The sequence below is a fragment of the Homalodisca vitripennis genome, unplaced genomic scaffold (genome assembly GCF_021130785.1).
Source record: "Homalodisca vitripennis isolate AUS2020 unplaced genomic scaffold, UT_GWSS_2.1 ScUCBcl_3435;HRSCAF=8975, whole genome shotgun sequence".
Taxonomy (NCBI): domain Eukaryota; kingdom Metazoa; phylum Arthropoda; class Insecta; order Hemiptera; family Cicadellidae; genus Homalodisca; species Homalodisca vitripennis.
In genome coordinates, this window is record NW_025779546.1 from 1 (window position 1) to 22,118 (window position 22,118).

At 32.0% G+C, this 22,118-nt stretch overlaps 3 protein-coding genes across 3 annotated transcripts in view; 2 read left to right on the forward strand and 1 right to left on the reverse strand.

Annotated features, from left to right (window-relative positions):
• Positions 1-3,453: 3,453 nt before the first annotated feature.
• Positions 3,454-10,799, forward strand: LOC124372525 (interleukin enhancer-binding factor 2 homolog). The gene is given in 8 exon segments (XM_046830923.1): positions 3,454-3,549; positions 3,551-3,655; positions 5,862-5,990; positions 6,160-6,328; positions 6,987-7,273; positions 9,065-9,176; positions 9,361-9,510; positions 10,481-10,799. Coding segments are annotated over 8 exon segments (1,200 nt in total). The 3' UTR covers positions 10,633-10,799.
• A 3,247-nt stretch (positions 10,800-14,046) lies between these two features.
• LOC124372527 (beta-sarcoglycan-like) lies at positions 14,047-20,967 on the reverse strand. The gene is made up of 2 exons (XM_046830926.1): positions 20,607-20,967; positions 14,047-16,268 (listed from the first exon to the last, which is right to left on the reverse strand). Exons 1-2 carry the CDS (start codon positions 20,729-20,731, stop codon positions 15,392-15,394), a joined length of 1,002 nt encoding a protein of 333 aa, XP_046686882.1. The 5' UTR covers positions 20,732-20,967; the 3' UTR covers positions 14,047-15,391.
• An 866-nt stretch (positions 20,968-21,833) lies between these two features.
• The window catches only part of LOC124372526 (DNA polymerase beta-like), a 34,940-nt gene continuing 34,655 nt past the window's right edge, over positions 21,834-22,118 (forward strand). Inside the window, 1 exon segment of the mRNA XM_046830924.1 lies at positions 21,834-22,117. Coding sequence (XP_046686880.1) covers positions 21,862-22,117 — 256 coding nt within the window. The 5' untranslated portion in view covers positions 21,834-21,861.

Consider the following 22,118-nt stretch of genomic DNA (forward strand, 5'->3'; position numbering starts at 1 on the left):
TTCAAGTTTTGTTCTTATAGAGTAGAACTCAAGGTCGTTTACTACAGCTGGCTCTTGACGTTCAGATTTACCGATTACACAAAAAAGTTTACATTTACTATATACGCTATCTTTAAAAATATACTCAAACATAGTTATATCAATTTTATTTTTGAAGAATTAATTATTTCCTGATGGGTTTGAGAAGCCCTGTGCACAAGAACGAGCCACAAGAATATATTCAGCTTAAGTTTTGATTGAAAGAAATCAGGGATTTAAAGCAATTAATAAAGAAACAAAAAGTAAAATATAAAATAAGCGCGATTAGGTAAAACTAAAAGTACATTGATGCGCAAATTATTAAGTAAGACTTTAAAGAAAAATTTCATAATAAAGAAACTTGCCAATCGGAATATGGAATAATAATTATTTTGCTTCGTCAAGCACACTATACCTTGAATAACTTCGTCATTATCTGACCAGCAAAGCTGGATAGACTTGCGTCAACCAATAAACAAAACTGACGTTTACGAACTTGCAAGGGATCTTCTGCGTCTACTATAAATAAAATCATATTTACAAACTTAAAGTAATTTTAGTTCGGGGCCGGGTTGGTATTTATGTGTCCCAGTGGACATCAAAATATTTGTCTTTAGAGTGGTTTAGACTTCAGCTGAGATTCAACTTTACGCCTAAACACACGAGGATCCAACGTTTTCATTTCATTTGGCACAGCATTGTGTAAGGTAAAAAAGCAAAGATGACGGTATATTTATATGCGTATCGAATAAGCACAATTTAGTTTATTTTTGCAATTTGAAGACATGGGTTTACATGAGTCAGGTACCCCATTTTCAACATATAATTGGGGTCTTACATATCCACGTAGTATTCATTGTCAAGGACCTAGTCTAAAAGTTTTTAATATTTCATTACGGTTACTATTTGTTGTATATAATAAATTTGATTTGGATTTTTGTTGTTATTGTTATAGTTTACTCCATGTTTCCACAATATATTCGAATTAGAAATCATAATTTCTTTCTTTTTCTGAGTAAGAATAATTTTACCAGTAGATGCAATATCCTATTTCAATCATTTCATTATCTTTTTCTCTTGTACACAGTTATATGAAGCCTGAGCCTACTTGTATGTTTATAATGAAATTTGTTGGCCTGTTGAATCGTTCGCCTGTTCGTTGGCCTGTTGTTTCCGTCGTTCCGGAATCTGAACGTGCCATATTACATTGATTCAATCAATTCCATTCCAGCCATTCCCATCCAAAGTCTGATCTCATCTAACTCAATCTTGATCTTGTGTTGAGCGGTTGAATTTGTGTTTTTGTACATTTTGAGGAAATTGTGATTGAATATTAACTGTAAGTTTTTTTTAACGTATTGTATTGCTACAGTTGTTATTATAATTTAAATTTAGTCTATAGATCTGTTGTTATATTAACTTTAAAACTTACATAAGCCAGCGATTTAAAGGTTATTGCCGGTTGGCATAGGTTAGGTTTATAAAGAAAACTATTTATTAAAATATTTCCAGAATTAATTTGTATAATTAGTTTGGGTACTTTGCATGTTTATTTAGTTTACATTTAGCAGTCTCAGTTTTCTTTTAGGCCAACTATTTCATGTGAAAGAAATGATTGCTAGACCTAGGCTACCTTGTAAACAATGATCAAGGGAAACCATGTAACATGAGAGTTTTTTGTTAATATTAACTCTTTTACACCAACACTTCTTATTAGAAATGTGCAAAAGAAGCTAAGGGTACATATGATAAGCGTCAAACACTTAAATGATTGATAATATGGAATTACGATTAGACAAATTTGAATGCTGTCATACATTTACGCTGCTCAGACTTGTATAGTAGGCTATAAACCAATTAATATTATTTTCTATAATCTAATATACGTATATTTCTTTTACTTAACAAAAATATAGCTCCACTATAAAAACATATGGGTAGGGTACGATAAGCGGACCCGGTTTTTTTATATCGAATGAATAAAAATCAATAACCTAATATTCGCATCTCGAATCCTAGATTATCAATCAATATAAAAGTATCTATAGTCCCCAATAATAATCATATGTTTTTAATTAAAATATGACTTTAATATTTACAGTGATGATATCACCAAATAATAAATGAACATAACCAAAATTAGGGAACTCATAACTTAAACTAAATGAACCAGAACAAGAACGATCAAACAGCAAAACTCACAAATAATTAAGAAACGATAACAAACAATTGGAATAGAAAATTAAATGATAATATAACAATAATTAGAATAGAAAATGGAAACTTGTCAAAACTATCTACATGTTTTTGCCTGGGTAGTACTGTTGGCGAGAGAAAAGAAGAGACCTGGCCCGTGCCGGCGCACAGCTGTGTACTACTGTGTTGCCGCGCGGTAATTTCAGGCGCTTCGCCCCACAGCCAACCCTGCGAATTGGTTTATCCTAGCAATGGAACAGTGAAACAATAATGGAAATACAAACAGGGCGCGGCAACATACTAGTAGTAACGCCTGCAAATTTCAGATAGGCCAGAATCCAGGTCTCTTCTTTTCTCTCGCCATCAGTAATTTTTGAACTGCTTTTAGGAAATGTTTGCACATGTGCGTCATCTTCAGAAAATCGTACCTCTCTTCTATATAAATATTCACAGAGGTGATCTGCGAGGTCGGCTGGGATACCACTTTTTTAGAACTCTGCGTTTTATGGCTCCTCTCCACGAACTTTCAACTGTAATGAGTGTTGACACCCAGTTGCTGGATTTAAACGGTTTTCACTATGGTTGACAGTAAAATGGACAAAAACCACAATCACTTAATTCAAAATACGCTTTCCACATATCTGTGACTATGGTTGTTCCAGGCTGTACATGTTTTAATACGAGAAGGAAATGAGGGTTTTTAGGATTTTTAGGTTTCCGGTAAAAAAGCTTCCAAAGTAGTGGCCTCCATATAATACCAAAGTACCATTTTATTTAACATAATCCTAAATCTACATTTCCTGAGAAAAAAAATTACAATTAGAAAGCTTGTAACGTTTTGGCAATAAAAAAAATCTTGCAAAGTGCTCAAAATGGGATGACAATTTTCAACATTTAAAACATTGCACAGATCTAGGGTTAATCACAATAACTTTATACAGTAATAAAAATAAAAGAGCTGTTTGGTGTTTTTACTCATGTAATGGTAGGAATAAAACTATAATTATTTGCTACACTAGCTTTATGGAATTACAAATCATACCAATTTGATGTTTGTTACATAAGCTGGATGTAAGGTATATAACCTTTAATCTAGTAAAGTGCCATTCAATATATATATATATATATCCTTGTAAGTCTGCTGTTTACCAGAAACACATTTAGTATAAGAACTATTAAATTTGTCTTCACTTTATTAAAGCTGATCTTTTCCTGTTCTGGCACATTGTAGATAAGAAGATGGCTCGTGGTGGTGGTGGAAGAGGAGGTCGAGGTGGATTCATGATGGGGCGAGGAGGTGGAATGAGGATGCCGTTTTTTCCCGAAGAAAAACTTTCCTCCATCATTTGTACCGAGGCATCCATTTGACATGGCACTCTGTGAGCAGGCCTTTCCTCGGGTAAAGCCTCTTCCGGCTGGTTCAGAAGAAGCTTTCACTCAGGTAACGTGTTTAATCTTGTATACAAAATGTACAGTAGTTTGATTACTTTGTCCCTAAAACCAAGTAAGACAAAGTAACAAATCATTGCATTCAGTAATAAATAGGAACAGTTTATCTATTTAGTTAGTTTTTAATTTAAGGGATTCTTTAATTAATAATTATAATCTATATTATAGTACTATCTAACCATTAACACAGTATCTCTGTTGTCTTTAATCATATTTTTCAGAAATGAATGCCAAGATCAAATTTTTAATTAGGCCTAACTAAGTATGTACTTTAAATTTCAATACTTTCTGTATACTTCTGATTACTTTCTAGACATTAAATTTTAATTTATATTTCCTGTAATCAATTTACTAGATTTACTAGGCAATAATTCTTTCTACTGGAAGATTAGGCAAAACAATGTTTTACAATAATCTAGAATCATTCTGTGTATGAAAAATAAAGAATGAAGTACTTTTCAGTTACTGCCACTTAGGGTATTAACTGTAGTAATTTTATGAACAATAGTAGATATTTAATTTATATATAATCGACTATTGTATTAGCATTAATGATTTGGTTAGATTTTTAAAGTGCGAGTTCTACATTATAGTTTGAATATTGTACATACTACTGGCTGCACTGGGCTTTACAGGTTGCAACATATTAAAACCCTGAATAATAACTTATTAAAATGGGTGTATAAGAGAAATGACTTATGTACAAATGATTTCTGTAAGTTATACTTTGGAAATGATGGTAGGAATGAGAGAGATGACTAATAGGGGAGGTGTGAGTTGAGTTGGGGAGGGTGAATTATCACGTTATTTGCCCAGCCAGTCGCTCAGCAATGTGTCATGCATACTCCCACTCTTTGCCAAGAGGTGGAGGGTAGGTGCTGTGTTCTGATGTTAAAAAAAACTATTTTGCTTGGTTATTATCACTTTGATAGCCAAGAACCGATTACATCGGTCTGTGTTTCTGAGAAATGCCAAAAGCCTACCGGATCGGTTTTTTCAAATATTTATTATTCTGTTAATGTTGATAAATGGTATTGTACTTAATCTCATATTATACATAATAAAATAAATAAAAATAGATTATCCACCCTGATTTGATTTGTTACAGCTGATAAATGCTATTTGCCAATATGAGAGACGACTTATATGTGAGCAAATTTTCAACATTTTGCACTAACGTATAAGAAAAATAAAAACTCTGTATTACGGATAATTACTCATTTGAAACTTGGTATGTTTGTTCCTATGTATGTAAGGAATAGTAAAAAGATGAAAAAAATGTTAAATTTGTTATGTATTTAAAAATTTTTAACACGTTTTATCATTTCAATAAATATTGTAAGTTATACATGCTTTTCTTGTTACATCATTTAAAACAATCTCATTACGTTTATTTTTTTAAAGGTATGAATTATTTAGCGGAACACTACACAAACAAAAAAAGAATTCTTGATACTGAGATAGGTGATATGTCACAAATATTTTGCACTGATAGCATCACCCCCTCCAAAGCGCTTAGCACTCAAAGTGTTAATATACATAGTATCATTCATGGAATATTTTAGTTTGACCTGGGTTTTGGTTGAACTGAGTTTGGTTAACGGGGTTTTACTGCGATTCTAGTTTTTAAATTTTAACATTTCAATTTTTGTTGAACTGTTGTTCAGGCTTGTTGCCTTTAGAATGCTCTCCCTGATGATATTAGAAGTATCATGGGTCGTGTGTGGTTTAGGGACTTGTTGCTGTGGGGGGAGGGAGTGACGGGCGGTGATGCTTGCAGTGTGTGTGAGGTCAGACAGTGTGTTTGGAGGGATTGAACGTGTTATTGTTCTTTTTATTTTCTCTTTGACATTGTTAGCTTCTTTTCTTTATCTTTCATTAAGATTTATATTTTTAAGTTCTTGGGTTATTTTATGTGAATTAAGCAATTTTGTTTAGATTTTATTATAAAGTATAAGTATGTTAACAGTTTTACATATGTCTGTATTCAATTATTGTAAATTTACTGTATACAATATGAAGGTGAGTGGTAGAGAGGTCTTTACAGCCCTAACTCCACCTCTTTAATGAAGGCATATTTAATTTTATTTTATGTACATGCTCCAAATTATCATTTTTAAATAATAAGTACTGTGTTATATTTTCAGGATTGTCAAAAAGCAAACATTGTTTTTATTCTTCTTTTCCTTTTTTTTTAGGCTCTGCTTAAACGTAACACTGACCTGACGCCAACGCCACAAGAGCAGGCAGCAGTGTTAAATCTAGTCACAATGGTGCAGACGGCTTTTGATAATTTGGTTGTCGCACCAGGGAACTTTGATGCCTGTGTAAGTTAAAAAAAGATTTATACACTTTGAAATAGGTAGTTTAATTGCTTTATACTCGTTTAGTTTATTATTTAGCAATTATCACAATATGTATTTATAGGAGAAATAGAAATAATAATGGACAAATTTGGATATTATAAATGCTTGGTTAATGTGGTCAATGTTGCAGCAAGTAGAGGAAGCTCGTCAGGTTGGATCGTTTAAAAAAGGAACCATGCTGACGGGACATAATGTTGCGGATATTGTTGTCATCCTGAAAACTCTGCCGACCAAGATGTGCGTTGGAGCCCTGGGAAATAGGATATTGGAGGACCTAAAAAAGACAAATGCGAATGAAGGTAGTGTATTATTGGTTGAAATTTAAAGCACAATACTAGTCGAGAGCTAATGTTTGTTGGATGTCCAGCTGCTCACTGGACACTTCTGTACTCGTATGAATTGTGGTGAATGAGTCATGATTAGGTAAAACTAAAATTTTAAGTAATTTTGGTTTTTTCATTGGAAATATATGTGTGTGTATGTGTTGTTTTGTACTTTTTCATAATTTCATCACTTACAAAAAAGTTGTTAACTTACATTGGATTTTCTTAGCAATGATATATTTAAAAAAAAATGTAGTGTGGACAATTAACTCTTACTCTGATAAGGGGACGTTATGAATAAAATAGTGTTAAGAGCCAAAGAACATCCATAAATGTAATATTACAAAATATCATTTGTTTCCTTTTAGAAATGTATACATGTTATCAATACTAATTATTGAATCACAAATTAGGATGTAAGAAACAAGGGCCCCACCTTGTGAGGGGGTTAGGTCTTTAAGCAATTCATGATTTACTGTTAGTTGTGTATTGTATTTACTCCCAAACTATTATGTATGTGATTTGTATAGATTTTCATGAAAAATCTTTCAAGCTTTAAGACTATGCTAGAACAAATGCTTTAGATCATAATGTAGTTGAAGTGCTGTTTGTAAGTGTACCTCTGCTTGTTCAGTGTTAGCTCTCTGTACAAATGATAGAGGCTTCTTCGAGATCAGCAGCTCCGAGGCAGCCGTGCGCGTGTTGGTGGCCACAGTCCAGTACAACCTGCGCAAGCTGGACCCTGAGATCCACATGGACTACAAGACCCTCCAGAGCCACCTCGCAGCCATCAGGCACAGTCGGTGGTTCGAGGAGAACGCCCATCATTCCTCCGTCAAGGTGTTAATCCGCCTGCTGCGCGACCTCAAGACCAGATTCGACAGCTTAGAGCCTCTCACTCCGTGGATGCTAGACCTGTTGGTTAGTTGCCTATTTCCAAAATTATTTTTTAATGCTGGTGTGTTTGAATGGGCCTAAGCTAGTATAAATGTACATTTGATAGAGATTTACAGTTGGTTTAGGTCTCGTTCTGTATTGTAGGCTACGTATGGATAAGAATCTAAGACATGATATCCTATTGGAATTATATAGCATTGTTGTTCGTTCAGATTTTGAGATATGGATTCTCTTCCCATTCACTCGTCTATAATATCCAATCAGAGTGTTATAATTTCCTCATTATATGTTGGAGTAAGTGGAAAGAGAGTGTATGAGATATATCCAGAGAGTAAGATCTGTTTTACTAGTCAAAGAAAATAAATACATATTACGAAAAACAATATTTATTAAAGAATCCCAATAACTATTCTTTTATGACTAACAGTCATCAGTTGTAAGATGCCAATGTTTGTATTTTCCCCATCATAAAAAAGTGCTCTCTGAACTTTAAAAGAAGAGGTAACGAGTTCATTGACATCATAAAACAATCTGTCAGCAAGGTTAAATTTCTGGGTACATGAAAATAAAGTAGTTACAAGTAGCAAGATTTGTATTTTACGGAGGGTGGATTACGGTTCTCAGCAAAAGTCTCTAAAAATTTGTTGAGTAATTTGAAATGCGTGAAGATGAGTCTTGTCATCATGGAGGCAGTGGTAAGCATCCCATGACGCTTATGATGTTTTGCATTTTTCCAAGCATTTCACAATAAACATTCGTGTTATTTTTCCCCACACATAACAGAAAATATTTTTGTTCCAAGCATTGTGCACACATTTTTTAAATTTGTTAAGATTTGTTTGATTTCTTTCTGTTGCTTGTTACAACATGCATCTTCATTCCATTTGATTCAGTCACTGTACTGCCAGGGAAGCTGTCATTGTTATTGTATGCATAGATTGTGTTATTCTAATCTCACATAAGGCAGGATTTTCATTTGATTTGGCCAAAATGAAAAACAAGTAGCCAAATATGGTGTTAGCTGCTTTGTAATGATTAGGTTTGATACTGAACACATGTTACACTGTGATAGCAACACTAAAACTGCAAAAAATACAAACAAAACTTACTTTGTGGACTTAACTGTTATATTAGTTTTTGATATCACTATTTGTATGTCTTACGTTTTCAAGTAATATATTTTTTTTATATATATATATATATATTTTTAAATGATATTTTATAATATATATATATATATATAATATATATATATATGTAAAGAACAATTTTCAACTAAAAAATTTGTGATGGAACTTAAGAGTTTACTACATTTTTTATTGGTAAATTGAGATGTCTCTAGTTAAATCTTGTCCTATTAATTGGTTACTGATTACTATTTATTCAATATTTATGGAATTTAAATATTTCCTAAATACTTATTTTTAGTGAAAACATGTTTAAAGCAATTTTAATTTGTTCAATGTACTGATTTTGTTAATAAAGACCTGATAAATTCTTCTAAAAAATATCATTTTTGTCAGTCCATCAGTGTGATAACTCTCGATAAAGAAGTTCTTTGGACTTTAAATTTGATCATTAGGTCCTATTGTTTTCAAGAAAGAACCCTATTAAGCTCAAGAGTCAAAAGATCAAACAACAGCAAAGTTGCTAGTAACTCTGTAAAGAAATGCTGTTTTAAGTTTCGTTAAATTTTGTTAGGTCTTTTGATTCTCTGTTGTATCAGTTTATTCGTTGTAATCCATCAGAGTTTTCAATCAGAGAAAATACAGAGTTATTTATAATTAACAAGTGATTGATGTTCTTTGTTTGTAGGCTCACAGTGCAATAATGAACAATCCGAGCAGACAAGCTTTGCCCATCAACGTAGCCTATAGAAGAGTCCTGCAACTGCTTGCTTCTGGTCTATTTCTGCCTGGCTCAGCAAGTATGAAGTTAATCCCTCATTTTTAATTTGATCATGTGGATGAACAGCTAGTAGTTTTTGAGGAACAAAACGTACCCTAGGTTTCAATACTACATCGTACATAGTTAACAATAAATTATGAAATAGTTGAGAATTTAATTTCACTTTAAATACTTTTGTAATGTCACTAACATGTTTTTTTTAGGCATAACTGATCGTATAGATAACGGAGTCACTTATAGAGTACACCAGACGATGACTCTGGAACAGCAAGACCAAGTGTGTCTCACCGCTCAGACACTGATCCGGATCATGGCCCACGGAGGATTCAAAACTGTCTTGGACGGACATTCCGGTGCGTACTCTCAAATCACCTTAGGCTGCTTTTGCTAGCTATTAATTGAAATGCTTTCCTCTAAATTATTTGTCAGAAATGAGTGAGGTCAAATGATTTCCCGCATTGTTTTATGTTGATTACCATATTGCCAATGCAATCTTGATACCCAACCAATCATGTGATTTTCAGATTTTATTTAAAAAAAGGATCACTAGACGTTGTTTTTCTTTTTCGACACAATAGTGAAAATGTATTATTATTCTTCTGGGCTCCAGGTATTAATTTTACAGTAGACCAAAGTATTGAAATTCACCTGAACACTAGGATGACATCTGGAATTTAATGGATTAACATTTTATATTTTACTCTTAGTTTGTACGATTCTTTCGGATAACACTGTGAACCTCAGGTAGTGGTGATGATTTCACACTGGATCATTATCCAGAACTACTAAAGTGTATTGCAAAATTAACTAAACCAGAGTTGGGAAAAGCACTTATTGTTGTGATAACGGTAGTTAGACATCATATAATGTTATTTTAATTTTCAGCAAGTTAATGTTGAATGTGATGTCTCTATGGCTTGAGACAAGTTTTGAATTTATTAACAGTAAACCTCATACAAATATTGAATGTTTAATAATGCTCTGAGAGACTTAATTTGTAAACATTTTTATTTTTGTAATTTAATTCACTCAAATTTATGATTTGTAGCAAGATATACCAGAATATCCATAACATTATTAATTAGAAATAATAACGTGAAACGTGTTAGAACATCTTTAAATATTCTTTATGATGTTTTAACTTATCTGAAATTTCAGGTACCTGAAAGAAAGCGGATAGTTTTGTTCAAATTCATTGTAAAATATGATTTTTATTACTAATTCCGGAATTTGATTCATGACTCAGTACTTTTAGGTAAAGTATTATAAGAGTATTGATGGTTTTAACTAGTTTCTGAAATAACTGGCACTTTGTTTTAACAGGACTCATCACCCAGACAACAGTGTGGGACGGTGTGGAAGTGACACCTCTGGATAAGGCGTTTGAGAAACCTGTTGAAAAGGAAGGAGAAAATGAGGACATGGACGCAGAGGGTACGGGAGGGGAAGAGGCGATGGAGACCACGGATAACTAATGATATTAATATTTTAAGTGTGATTACTTTGATATGATTTTTCAGTAGACATCAGCATCCTCACTATTATCACCGGCCAATTTTAATCACTAAGAATCAGTATTCTTAATGTTTTGTGATGATTTATAACTTTATATTTGTCTTTTAAATTAAACTGATCTTACAGATTTGTACTGATATTTTTCTCCTCATCCAACACCTAAATTCTTGGTATACATAAATGTGTGTAATGTTTGAAGTTAGAAAAGTGGTGTTATTCAAAACACGCATATTTATATGGGGTAATTTTGAAAATAAAAACCACATGTGTAGTTTTTTATTAAAATAACGCGACTGTGACAATCTTGTCACCAACTACTTTAAGCTATTTTATTTATGTTTTAGAACTTTTTATTGTTTGAAACATAAATGGCGCGATAGTAAAACTTAAAACTGCTTCAGCTTTTCAAGCCAAAAATAGGTCTTGCCAATATTATTGGACAATTGTTTATTATGTTTCTAATAACAATAAGTTGTAAATATTATGTGGAAATAATTTTACACAAATTGTTAAAAACCTAAAAGACTCAAATATAAAAAAGATTACTTTTTATGTTTATACGTAAATTTTATTTATATAATCTTTCAAACAAATTATTTTGCAGACAATAGAATGCTATTTTACAATAATATTACTTTCAAATATAAGTTTTAATTTTTACATAAATATAAATATTTATGTACAAAACAAGCATTTGTTAGTATAAAATAAAAACGAACATTATAAGTTGCAGTTTTTGGAATGTTATGTTTTAGAATTTACTGCCCGGTTTTACAAGTTCAAAAATTGTAAATTTAGCAAAACATTTTTTTAATAATGTAAAAGTGAGTGTCTCCACCATATTCATTGTAATTTTTCTCTAATTTATAAATAACTGTAAATTGTCATCCCAAAATGTAGTACAAGTCTATTTTAATATGTTATTTACACTTAACGTAGCTATGGTAGGAAGGGTTGATTTAATTGAATTTTGAGTTTAGCTCCAGTTCACCTTCCTTTTATTGCAGCATCTGGTATCTGACGCTAACTCAGACTTGACTCCTGGAATCTGGAGTCATGTTTGTGCACTCAATTGTGTACCTGATGAGACAATGAGACTACCACTTCACCTATTTATAGGAGTCGCTGATATCGAAACAATGTAAATGTTCGTTATGAGCTTCCTCATAGTCGACTTTCTTTGGATCTCTTCAGACGAACATGACTCCAGATTCCAGGAGTCAAGTCTCAGACAGTGTCAGATACCAGATGCTGCAATATAAGTTATTTACTTTCACATCTCAGAAATTATTTACTCTAATATCATTCCAATGCAATAATATATACATCACTCAATTAGTTATCTCTGTAAATAATGTAGTTGTACTGGGTGAGGCAGTATGTATAGTGGGATAACAAGATTGGTCTATTGACATAAAACAAAATGCTTTCCCCCCCGTAAAACATGGAGAGTCCATTGAAAATATGTTCATCAAAATCTATTTACAGGTGTTCCAAAATTAAGAGTCAATTCTAAATTTTTTTAATGTAAGCATATGGCTAATCATACATAATTTTAAAGGTCTTGTTAAAAGGATCTCATCGGTGAAAACAGAATTCACTTATCTCAATTTTTTTTAAAATAGTGACTGTTTTTTTTAATGTTGAAATTTACGGAACACCTGGTAGTCTTTTATCCATTTGAGTTTTGTTTATTCCAATTCCGATTTGGCAATTCATGGTTTTCATACTTTTTAGTTTTGCGTGTTCCTTTGTAAAATTGGATTTAAAAGAAAACTATACCGTTTTTATTGACTATTTACATTATGTTTTTGAGAATAAACTTATCTACACATTTTATTAAACATTTTTCATTGTTTATAGGCAATTTAACGGAGTTATTATTGTAGTCCAAATGTTAAAAAGTGTGTTTTCGACTCTAACCTTTTTTTGCTTTACTTTACCCCGATTTTCTCTTAAATTATTGGAGATTGAGTTCTGGGACGGATTTTAAAGATTTTTCAGCAAATTTTACATAAAAATTACCTAAATAACAAACTCAATTAACACCCTATAAAAATTTCAATGTGAGTTATTTTCACCGACGGAGCTGAAATCTTTGAACCTGTATAACTTGCCAACAAAAAATTTCCAGACCCACATTTATATGAACTTTTTTCATTATTTTCATGAGAGGAATAAGGTTGTGCAGTGAAACAACCTCCTAAAACACCCTGTATATTGTATTTGTTTCTTTATACACTTAAAGTATGATATTCAATTCAGGAAGGAGAGGAGTTTCCATTTTTTACATACATCTATGTATGAATATAATTTTAAACCGTAACAACTATATTTCTGAAATCAGTATAGAATTAAGAATTTAATGTATAAACTGTATTTATACATTAAATTTACATGACTACATGTTATGTATAGAACAAGATATATATTAAAATGATTGACTATGCATTTACATAGTTCTTGAAGAATCATCAATGGTAGTAAGCGGCTCAAAATTAGAAATTCATTCCAAAATATTTCTGTGTTCTTTTATGAATAGAATGATGTGTAATATGTTACATTTGGAGTAAAGTTTTTATTTGTAATAAGGTTAAAAAAAATGTATGAATGGTTGACCTAAAACACTGTGCCGCTACAGTAATTTTTGTGCTACTTATAGTGTTGAAACTGCCTTGTATAAGAAAAAGAGCTAAAGGTTAAAAATATCTTGTTTTGCCAGGCGAAGTTAGGGCTAAGAAGCTATCTCTGACAACCTAGGGACCAATGGCTTAAAGGCGACTTCCAAAACACCAATGACCAGGCAGGCGGACTGCTTGCAAGAACAGGATCGTTCAGTGGTCACCCATCTAAGCAAAAGCCACGCTTGACATTAAAATCTTGTTATAACTGCACCATTGGCATTTTTGTATTCCCTGTGTAACCAATGTTAGGTAAAAAATAAAACACAATCATATAAAATCAATATATTTTCATAAACCATACTGTAGGCCTAATTTAGAATTACTATTCTAACCTAATACAGAACAACCATTTGGCCTATACCTATTAATTATTTACAAGTACTACAGTATGTATATATAACATCATTGACTTAATTAATATCAACAGAAGTGGGGCAGTAATCCGTCACACACACACACAAACCTACTCTACAATTTGCTGATTGACTAGAACTTGACAAGCCTACTCACTAATTATATTCTAAATTTGAGCAAAACAACACCAATTAGTTGTATACTTAGCAACACCAATCAATTCCCTTACGAGGTAACTCAATTTATTTTCACTGAAACAGAAGAGCAAATTGTAAATTATTATCTCCAGGATGTTGGCAAATTCATTGGCAAACTGGTTGAATTGATTCTCAAAGAAAAGGGTTTAGAAGGAAACAGGATTTTTTCAGACATTTGCCGTTTTTCATTGATACAAAACAATCACTAAAAACAAAGAAAAGGGTTTAGTGAAAAAGAAAACAGTACATTAGTTTATTTCAATACTTTAAAAATACTTTGTGACAGTGACTAGATTTTATCAAGACAAATAAATATATTTTTTTATTAACCTTCTCCCAGTGAGGGGTAAAAACACACAGACAGTGAAATAACGCGTAACTGTGAAACAAAATACACAGATTACAATGCTACATGACGTGATCTGTGTATTTTATCCCATAGGAACTGATAATTTCGCTGTCTGTGTATTTGTACTCTAAGTTTTTGACAGGGTACATAGCACTAAAAACCGTGTTTCTTGTTGTACTTTAACAGTGCTGTAAATAACATTCACAATTACGTACAAGTTTTGTTCCAATGGACTGGGTAAACCTACAAAACGCGAATATATATCCAACGAATGAATTGGTTTAACCACGATTGGACCAAAAGCGCTTTGCAGTAAATCAACTGGGAGAGGGTTAAGCTAATAATACATTAATGTACAAAAAACTGAAAATAAACCAGTTTATCTAAATACTAAGAGGATACGAGTTTAGCTGCTGGCTGTGCATATGAACACGGTTATAACAGGTTATAAATAAAAATCTGTCTAAGTCAAAAAATATTGCACTTCAGAAAGTTCAATTTCAGTGTCTAATGAATTGTTAAATAATTGAATATCTGTTGATATTAATGGCTTATAATTTATATTTAATACCGATCTTCCTATGTTAAACTGTTTATTAGAATTCAAAGATTAAAAACTAAGTTTTTAAAGTGAAATATTTTTGGACTTATAACACAGATTTAAGCCTCAGGTATACAGCAGACAGCTACCCTGTATGCCCTCTTAATTACGTAGCTTATTACTGATATGTCTCCTTATGTATTACTTAACACAGTAAGTAAAACAACAACATAGTAATGCACCCACCAGTTTGGCCTTAAGTGGGACCTGAGGAAACAAAATGTGTCAACAACTTAAGGGTTTTTACAGAAAGCGGATTTATGGTCAATATCAGCTTATGAAAGAGCCGATTTTTAATAGGATTTTCCACTATAACATGTCTTTTGTGCCTGGAAGTCAGACTTTGATATTCAACATATGTTATTAATACTCAAGAGACGGTATAAAATTAGTAATTGGAATAAAAAAAAAAACTCTGAACAAGCGTAATAGACTACTACTAGGAATATTAATTCGCAGATACCTTTAACTCTTCCACATTAACATTAATATTTTGATATGAACTTTTCAATGACTTATTTTAAAAGATATTTATTAGGATAGTTTGCATGGGTCGATGTGTTGGGCCATGTTGGTCCTCATACAGGCAGTGTGTGAGCTTTGACCAGCGTGCACTGCCACCCTGAACAATTTCCCTGAGGGCATGCAGACACACACCTTGAACTGACTGATAAACGGAGAACCCGAGGTTCCACTGGGAGCTTGTGGCATTTGACTCATATCGATGGACACTCCTTTGGTACCATTTAAAATTATACTTCCGTTAACACTTTTTAGAAACAAAAACTGGTCCGCCGACCACAGAATGTTCTTCCCCTCCATCCTCGTTCCTTCATTTCCTTTGAACCGAATGTATGAGTCGGATCTCAGCACCAAATTTTCATCGACAGCACTGGTCACTCTGGGAGTGGTAGCGTAATCCACGTGCAGGTGTCGCACACCGTTCGGAAGCCCAAAATTAGGATTTTTCGTCGAGAATATTTCCTTACCACTCTTCGGGTCTTTGACTTGGAATGACTGAACTCTATCAAAGAGCACTTGGTCCTCTTCTAGAGTCATGACTCTTTTACGAGATTCTCGTTCTACAGAAACGATATCTAATAGTAATTGACTTTTATCTGCGGTTATTACCAATGGTTTGTCTCTGTATCCCTCGATCAGGCCGTCTCGTTTGTATATCTGCCCCAAATCGGTTTTCCCGTACAATTTTACTAGGGATTGGTCAGGTATTATTTCTAAACTTTCCATTCCCAGCCCAATTCTCAGCACACTTAACATGATCAGTAATAAAATTAAATTGGCTAATGCTAGAACACATATTACAGCTACAACAGTCCAAAACAAGTATGTCTTTCGTCCCCTCAGGCCAGTCTTGTGAAGATCTTCCTCGTGGACAGGCACGTATCCAGCACTAAAACAACATCATTTTGTGCTTGAAACAATTTCAAAACTTTCTGAAGCCTTAACTGCTGACATAAAACTAAATTCTTTAAATTTGTCTGTGCAATCAAAGAATTTTAAATGGTCAAGTTTACACAAGTGGCATCAGTTCAAAGTCACTAACATCAAAATGAAAGTGTCATTAAAGTAATGTGTGCAAATAAAATTTACATTAACATCCAAATCCAACTGCCAGCTAAAATGATATTGGCTCTGAAATGTGTCATGGTTTTTAAACTTTGTGCTGAATTCCAATGATTTCTTTGCGACTTTTATGATAGGCTAGTAAATTTAATTATTTATTATTTAGTTTTAATTTAATGTTCATGCCCATGTCAGTTATTCATATGTTTATATTCTTCACAGCTGGAACAGACAAGGACTTTTGGTAACTGAGTAATGAAAGAATAAAGGTGAAGCATAAATAACAACTAAGTCTCCAGCAAAGTCTTACGAAACAAGTACATACACTTAAGAAATCAGTGTGGATAATGTTTGAATTACCTTTAGGCTTGGTTAGATGTTATATTTGCAAGCATTTAATTTTTTTTATACTAGTAATTGTTGTATATAATTGCAATAACACAAGTGGTCACAAATTAACGTTATTTACTCAGTTGTGAATTACACTCCATCTATAATTTCACCCCACAAATTGTTAAGAGCATATTCAGGAAAAATTATTGTGTTATTAAAATATGTAATAATGTAAATATTAATAACTATTATGTTATTAAATACATAAATGTTGCTAAAATTGTGACAGCTAAGGAACAAATGTATGTAGAAAATTATAGCTGCAAAAGTGTAAAAGAAACTTATCATACTGTAACCATTTTAACAAACTACCAATTACTATAAAAAATATAATTAAAAAACTGATATAATGCTACTGGAAATAATCCAACAAAACTACTTGTCTGTGGAAACTAATTTTTCTTTAACTGCTGCCTGAAATCAAATTAAAAAATATATTTTAAAAACCATAGGTGTTTTATATTGGACCTATAGAAGACCTATTGATTATGCTGGAATGATATCAGATCACTATAGCCAATGGTAGCCCACTGCGGACATGTGGAGCACTATTCTGCAACCACACTGGATCACGTGGCAGAAGCAGCATAACATGTACAATACACGGAGATTGAATTTTGAGTTTAGCTCCAGTTCACCTTCCTTTTATTGCAGCATCTGGTATCTGAAGCTGTCTCATACTTGACTCCTGGAATCTGGAGTTATGTTCGTTTAAAGAAATTCAAAGAAATTCCAGGAATTTCCAGATAAACTACCGGAAAAATTCTAGAAAAACCAGATTCCAGGAGTCAAGAGACAGCGTCAGATACCAGACACTGCAATAAAAGGAAGGTGAACTGGAGCTAAACTCAAAATTCAATTGAATCAAGCCTTCCTACCATAGCTATGTTACACAGAGATTGTTTCCTAGACTGCATATCCCTTGGGACAGCAAGGTAGTTCAGAAGTTATTGAGACCATTAACCAACTTGTAAAGAAAAAGGTGAATCAAATTACGTCTTGGCTGTAATGACTGGATCTGGAACTACTCCTCCAACATGGATATGGGTGTCGAAGTACAAGAAGCCGTATTATGCTTAACCTTAAGTCTTATGTTTTGACATCTGAAGAAGAGGATTATTACAAAAGGTTTATTCCCTCGTAGCACCAAGCTGTGAACTTCAGTGCATTTCATTAACATTACACAAATCTAAGACATTAAATGGTTTTTTGACTATACATTATTGAAAAGTTAAAAATAAATGTATGTAGATGCTAAAGGTTCAAAAACCGTCTCAAATTGTACTATATTTATTATTTAACTTGTTTTTTATCACAAGTTATTAGTAACCATGTAAAGCTACATGGTATGGTATGTATGGCCTTTGGTATGATTGTAAATACCATTTAGGCAGTTTGATTGTAAATATCTTAATAATAAGCCTACTCGTTTTAATTCCTGCCTCGATAACACTTTTACCAATATTCCACTCGAGTTGAGTAGTACCTGTGTAGTTCCTGTTGATATTAGTGATCATAGTGGCCTAGAGACAAGTCTGAAAATATCATCTGTTCTTGACGCCAATATGTTATGTATTTCAGCCTACTTAAATACTTTAAAAATTATATAGGCAATTTTAGCATGGTCTCATACTAAAATAACTTACCTAAATGTGTTTAAATAAATACTAGCCTCCTATAAAATGAATCTAAAACATATAGTTTTTTGCAAAGATTTGAACATTCCTGTATACTTTTACCTTTTCCAATGAGATATGTCTGTCCAAAAATCACAAATCAGATAAGTATATAATTGATCATTGTCTGGTTCTATGTCAAAAATTTAAGTCTATGAAATTATTGAATGAATTCAAAAATTAAAAATTACAAAAATCCACTTAAAACAACACTATTGGCCCCGGTACATTAAGATCAATGGGATATTTGGGATATAACATACATTGTGAACATGTTAATAATTAATTTGCATGCCAGTGCCCCTAAAAAGTGGTTTTAGATCCTTAGACATAATGCTGCTATAGTAAATAATAATCTTAATTTATAATAAGAAGTTATTAAAACTTCACTTACACATTTTTTTCATGTTTTGCCCCCAAAAACATTTTGTTTTGAAGGAAGAAAGCCACATCGTTGATGGATTGACACAATAAACATTTCTTAAATTATTCAAATGTAGCAAAACAATTAAAAAACTTGTTTAACCTTCAAACTGCCAAAGGCGTAATTTGTGACTCATTTAATAACTGCATATGAACTGGCAGAGTTGTAATCTGCAACGCATTAAATATCATCTATTATTTGGTCTTAGTTCCAATAGTTGTCGCTTGATTCAGATTAACAGTTATAACATTTTTGTAAGAACATACTAGACCTATCCTTTATATTAATGCAAATTCCTTTTATATCATATATATATAAATATTTTTTCTTCTACTGGCCGCTCAAATCTGACAACTATTTGTGTGAGATGTTTAAGACGGCAACTGTTACTGGTTTGGTTGTTTTATCATTGTTATCTTTTGTTGTTATACAAAATGGATCGCAAGTTTCCGCCTCTAGTAAAAATTTGTGTCTTACGGCTTCAGCACTTCTAGAAGGATGCAAAGGTGGGTCAGAAAAAAACTGATGCTGAAGATGAGTCTGAGTAAACACTACTATACTTTTGTGACCTCTGTCTTGTATATAGTCTTTTTTTTGTAAATATGATTCTGTATATATTTTTGATTAAAAAAAGTGTGGCCTATCTTTAAAAACAAAGGTTTGACTTTTGGTAAATAAAATTTTAATTAATTTCATACTACACAGCTCATTCTTCTGAGTAGATTGGCATACTTTCTTATATGTGTTAATGAACACGTCTTTCGGAGTGTTAATGAACAGCAAACAAGATTTTGTATGAGGTTAATAAAGAATTACTGTATGATACCAACAGAAAGCAGAGATCAATAATAAAGCAAATGAAGGCAATCCAAACTAATTTTCAAAGAGATGGTTAAAGGAAATGTAACTGCATCAGATATTGGGTTATGAATTTAAAAATATTTTGTAACCTTTAAGGCTGGAGTATAACCAACGGCCACCACAACAACTGAATCATCAATATTCTAAAATTACAGTCTAGTCTTTGAATGTCTGGACAGTCAAAGGTATAATCCAACTGTTTTTATATCTCGAAAAATAATAATTTAATGATGAGTAAAAAACTACCGTATCTAATCTATGTGTATTTATTAATGTAGCCTAACAAAGTAGTGCAACATCTAAATGCTTGCTTTGTTCCTTTTTTTCTATTTTGAAGGATAAACATGTCTGACAGCTTGTGACACAAATAACACATGGTCATCGCCATTGTATGTGCAGCCTTTACTCAAATAGGCCTACCATACAAATAATTTTATTTTGTTTGAATTATTCAATACATTACAAAAAAGCTAGAAATAATGAATTGTAAATAACTATAATTAAAATGTTTTGTATTCAATAGTTGAGGTATTTATAATCGATAATTTGGTTACCTGATGTGATATATTGTGGTGGTGGCCGCTTACTATACTGAAGCCCCTTTAATCAAGACTCAAGATGAAAGTTTAATTAATTTTATATTAATTAATTTGTATTTTTACTGAATATGTGTAAAGAAAAAATCATTTACACAATTTTAATTGCAGAAATTGAACTTGCTAAATTAAAGAACTTGGAATATTCCATGATTACAATAGCCCCTCAATATTTTATTAATTATGTATAATTTTAATATTTAATAAACCCTCACCTCAGGTTGTTATTATGATGTCTGTTAATGTTTCTTTTTAAAAGAGATTTGTCTCTAATGGATAATGTTCCTAGCACATTTTCTGAAGGCACTTCTGAAGCAGGAGAATCTCTAGGCGAGGCCATCTCTCTCTTCTCATTGATCTATTATTCTTAGAAAAATAACTTTAGACTGGAAAATGTCACTTCCTTTCATAAAACATATTGTGTGTTAAAAATCTCCCAATTCATTTCTAAATTCACGCTAAAATAGTGAACAGGGTGACTGTGTTCGGTTAAAAATAACTAACGATCCAATTGTTATTATTTTGAATCTAGTGACACTGATAAATTTAGCAGACGATACAACTGTACAAGATCTGTTTCGGATTTTGAAAAACAATCATCTCAGAACCAAATGCATTATTGATAATAACGTCTTTGAAACTTATAAAGCCAATAAAACATTTGTATAGAGCATATTATAAACAATCTTAACACCATTGTTCTTTTCTGAATTTAAAAACGTTATAACGAACTAACTCCAACGTTTATAAAATGTTTAAGGTACATTTTTTACATATATTTTGTTAAAAAGTAATAGAGTGGTGCTGATACACAATCTGTAAAGACCTACCATAGTTATTTTTATACGTATATAAATAGCATTATTTATTAAGAAAATGTATATTAAATTTCCTAAAATAATATAAAACGTGTTTGTGATATTACAAAAAGAGTTAATTTACCAAAAAGCTTCAATAAAAAAAGAAAATTGAAACTAACAATATATGGCACTTTTAACAATCTAGTAAATTAAATATCTTTGATAAAAAATTTCTAAATGTTCTTAACATTTTTGACATATCATGTTCTTTTTAACAGTTTAAAGAAAAATTGTTTAGCTCTGAAGCAACTTGACTTACAATCTTTTTTAAGGAACGGCTAGTCCCCTTTTAAGCCTTATTCTGCCCGTCCTCTTCGGCCACTGGCCATGTTTTTCTAATGAGATAAAAAATAATGTTTTGATTCAAAATGCTATTTAAATTTCACTGTCAATTATATAAACCATACAAAAAAGCCAATGTTACCATAGGATATTGTTTACATTTTTTGTTCTAGTTAAATACTACTGTTGGATTATAAATTCACTAATCCAGTGATCCTAATACTAATAATGAATATTCTTTTGTTTAGCTAGTCAAAACATTAAGTTACGTGATTACATTACGTAATAGATACGAATGGATACGAAAAGTTTAGCTGTTGGCTTATAAATGGCCAAAGCTATTTTGGGCTTTATTTTCGTTTCATTCTTATTCACAGGTGATTCAATAACAAACAACGTAACATGTATTGGAGGAACTCAAAATAGGGTTAAAAACAATAATAACGCTAACAACAGGAATATTACTAGTAGAATTGGAATTAAAAACACAGCGAATAAATCTCAAACACATTTCATCATGAGTAAGAGAAAAGCTCCGTCCAGTGAAAACAACCCAAACCATGATTTTTGCGATTTTTTAACAGG

What these genes read in the sequence shown, in the direction of transcription:
- LOC124372527 (XM_046830926.1), bottom strand. Translation starts at nt 20,731, where the DNA reads ATGGCCTCGCCTAGAGATTCTCCTGCTTCAGAAGTGCCTTCAGAAAAT. An exon ending in CATCATAATAACAACCTGAG is followed by an intron (nt 16,269 to 20,606) that starts GTGAGGGTTTAT and finishes ATGTTGTTTTAG; the next exon opens with TGCTGGATACGTGCCTGTCC.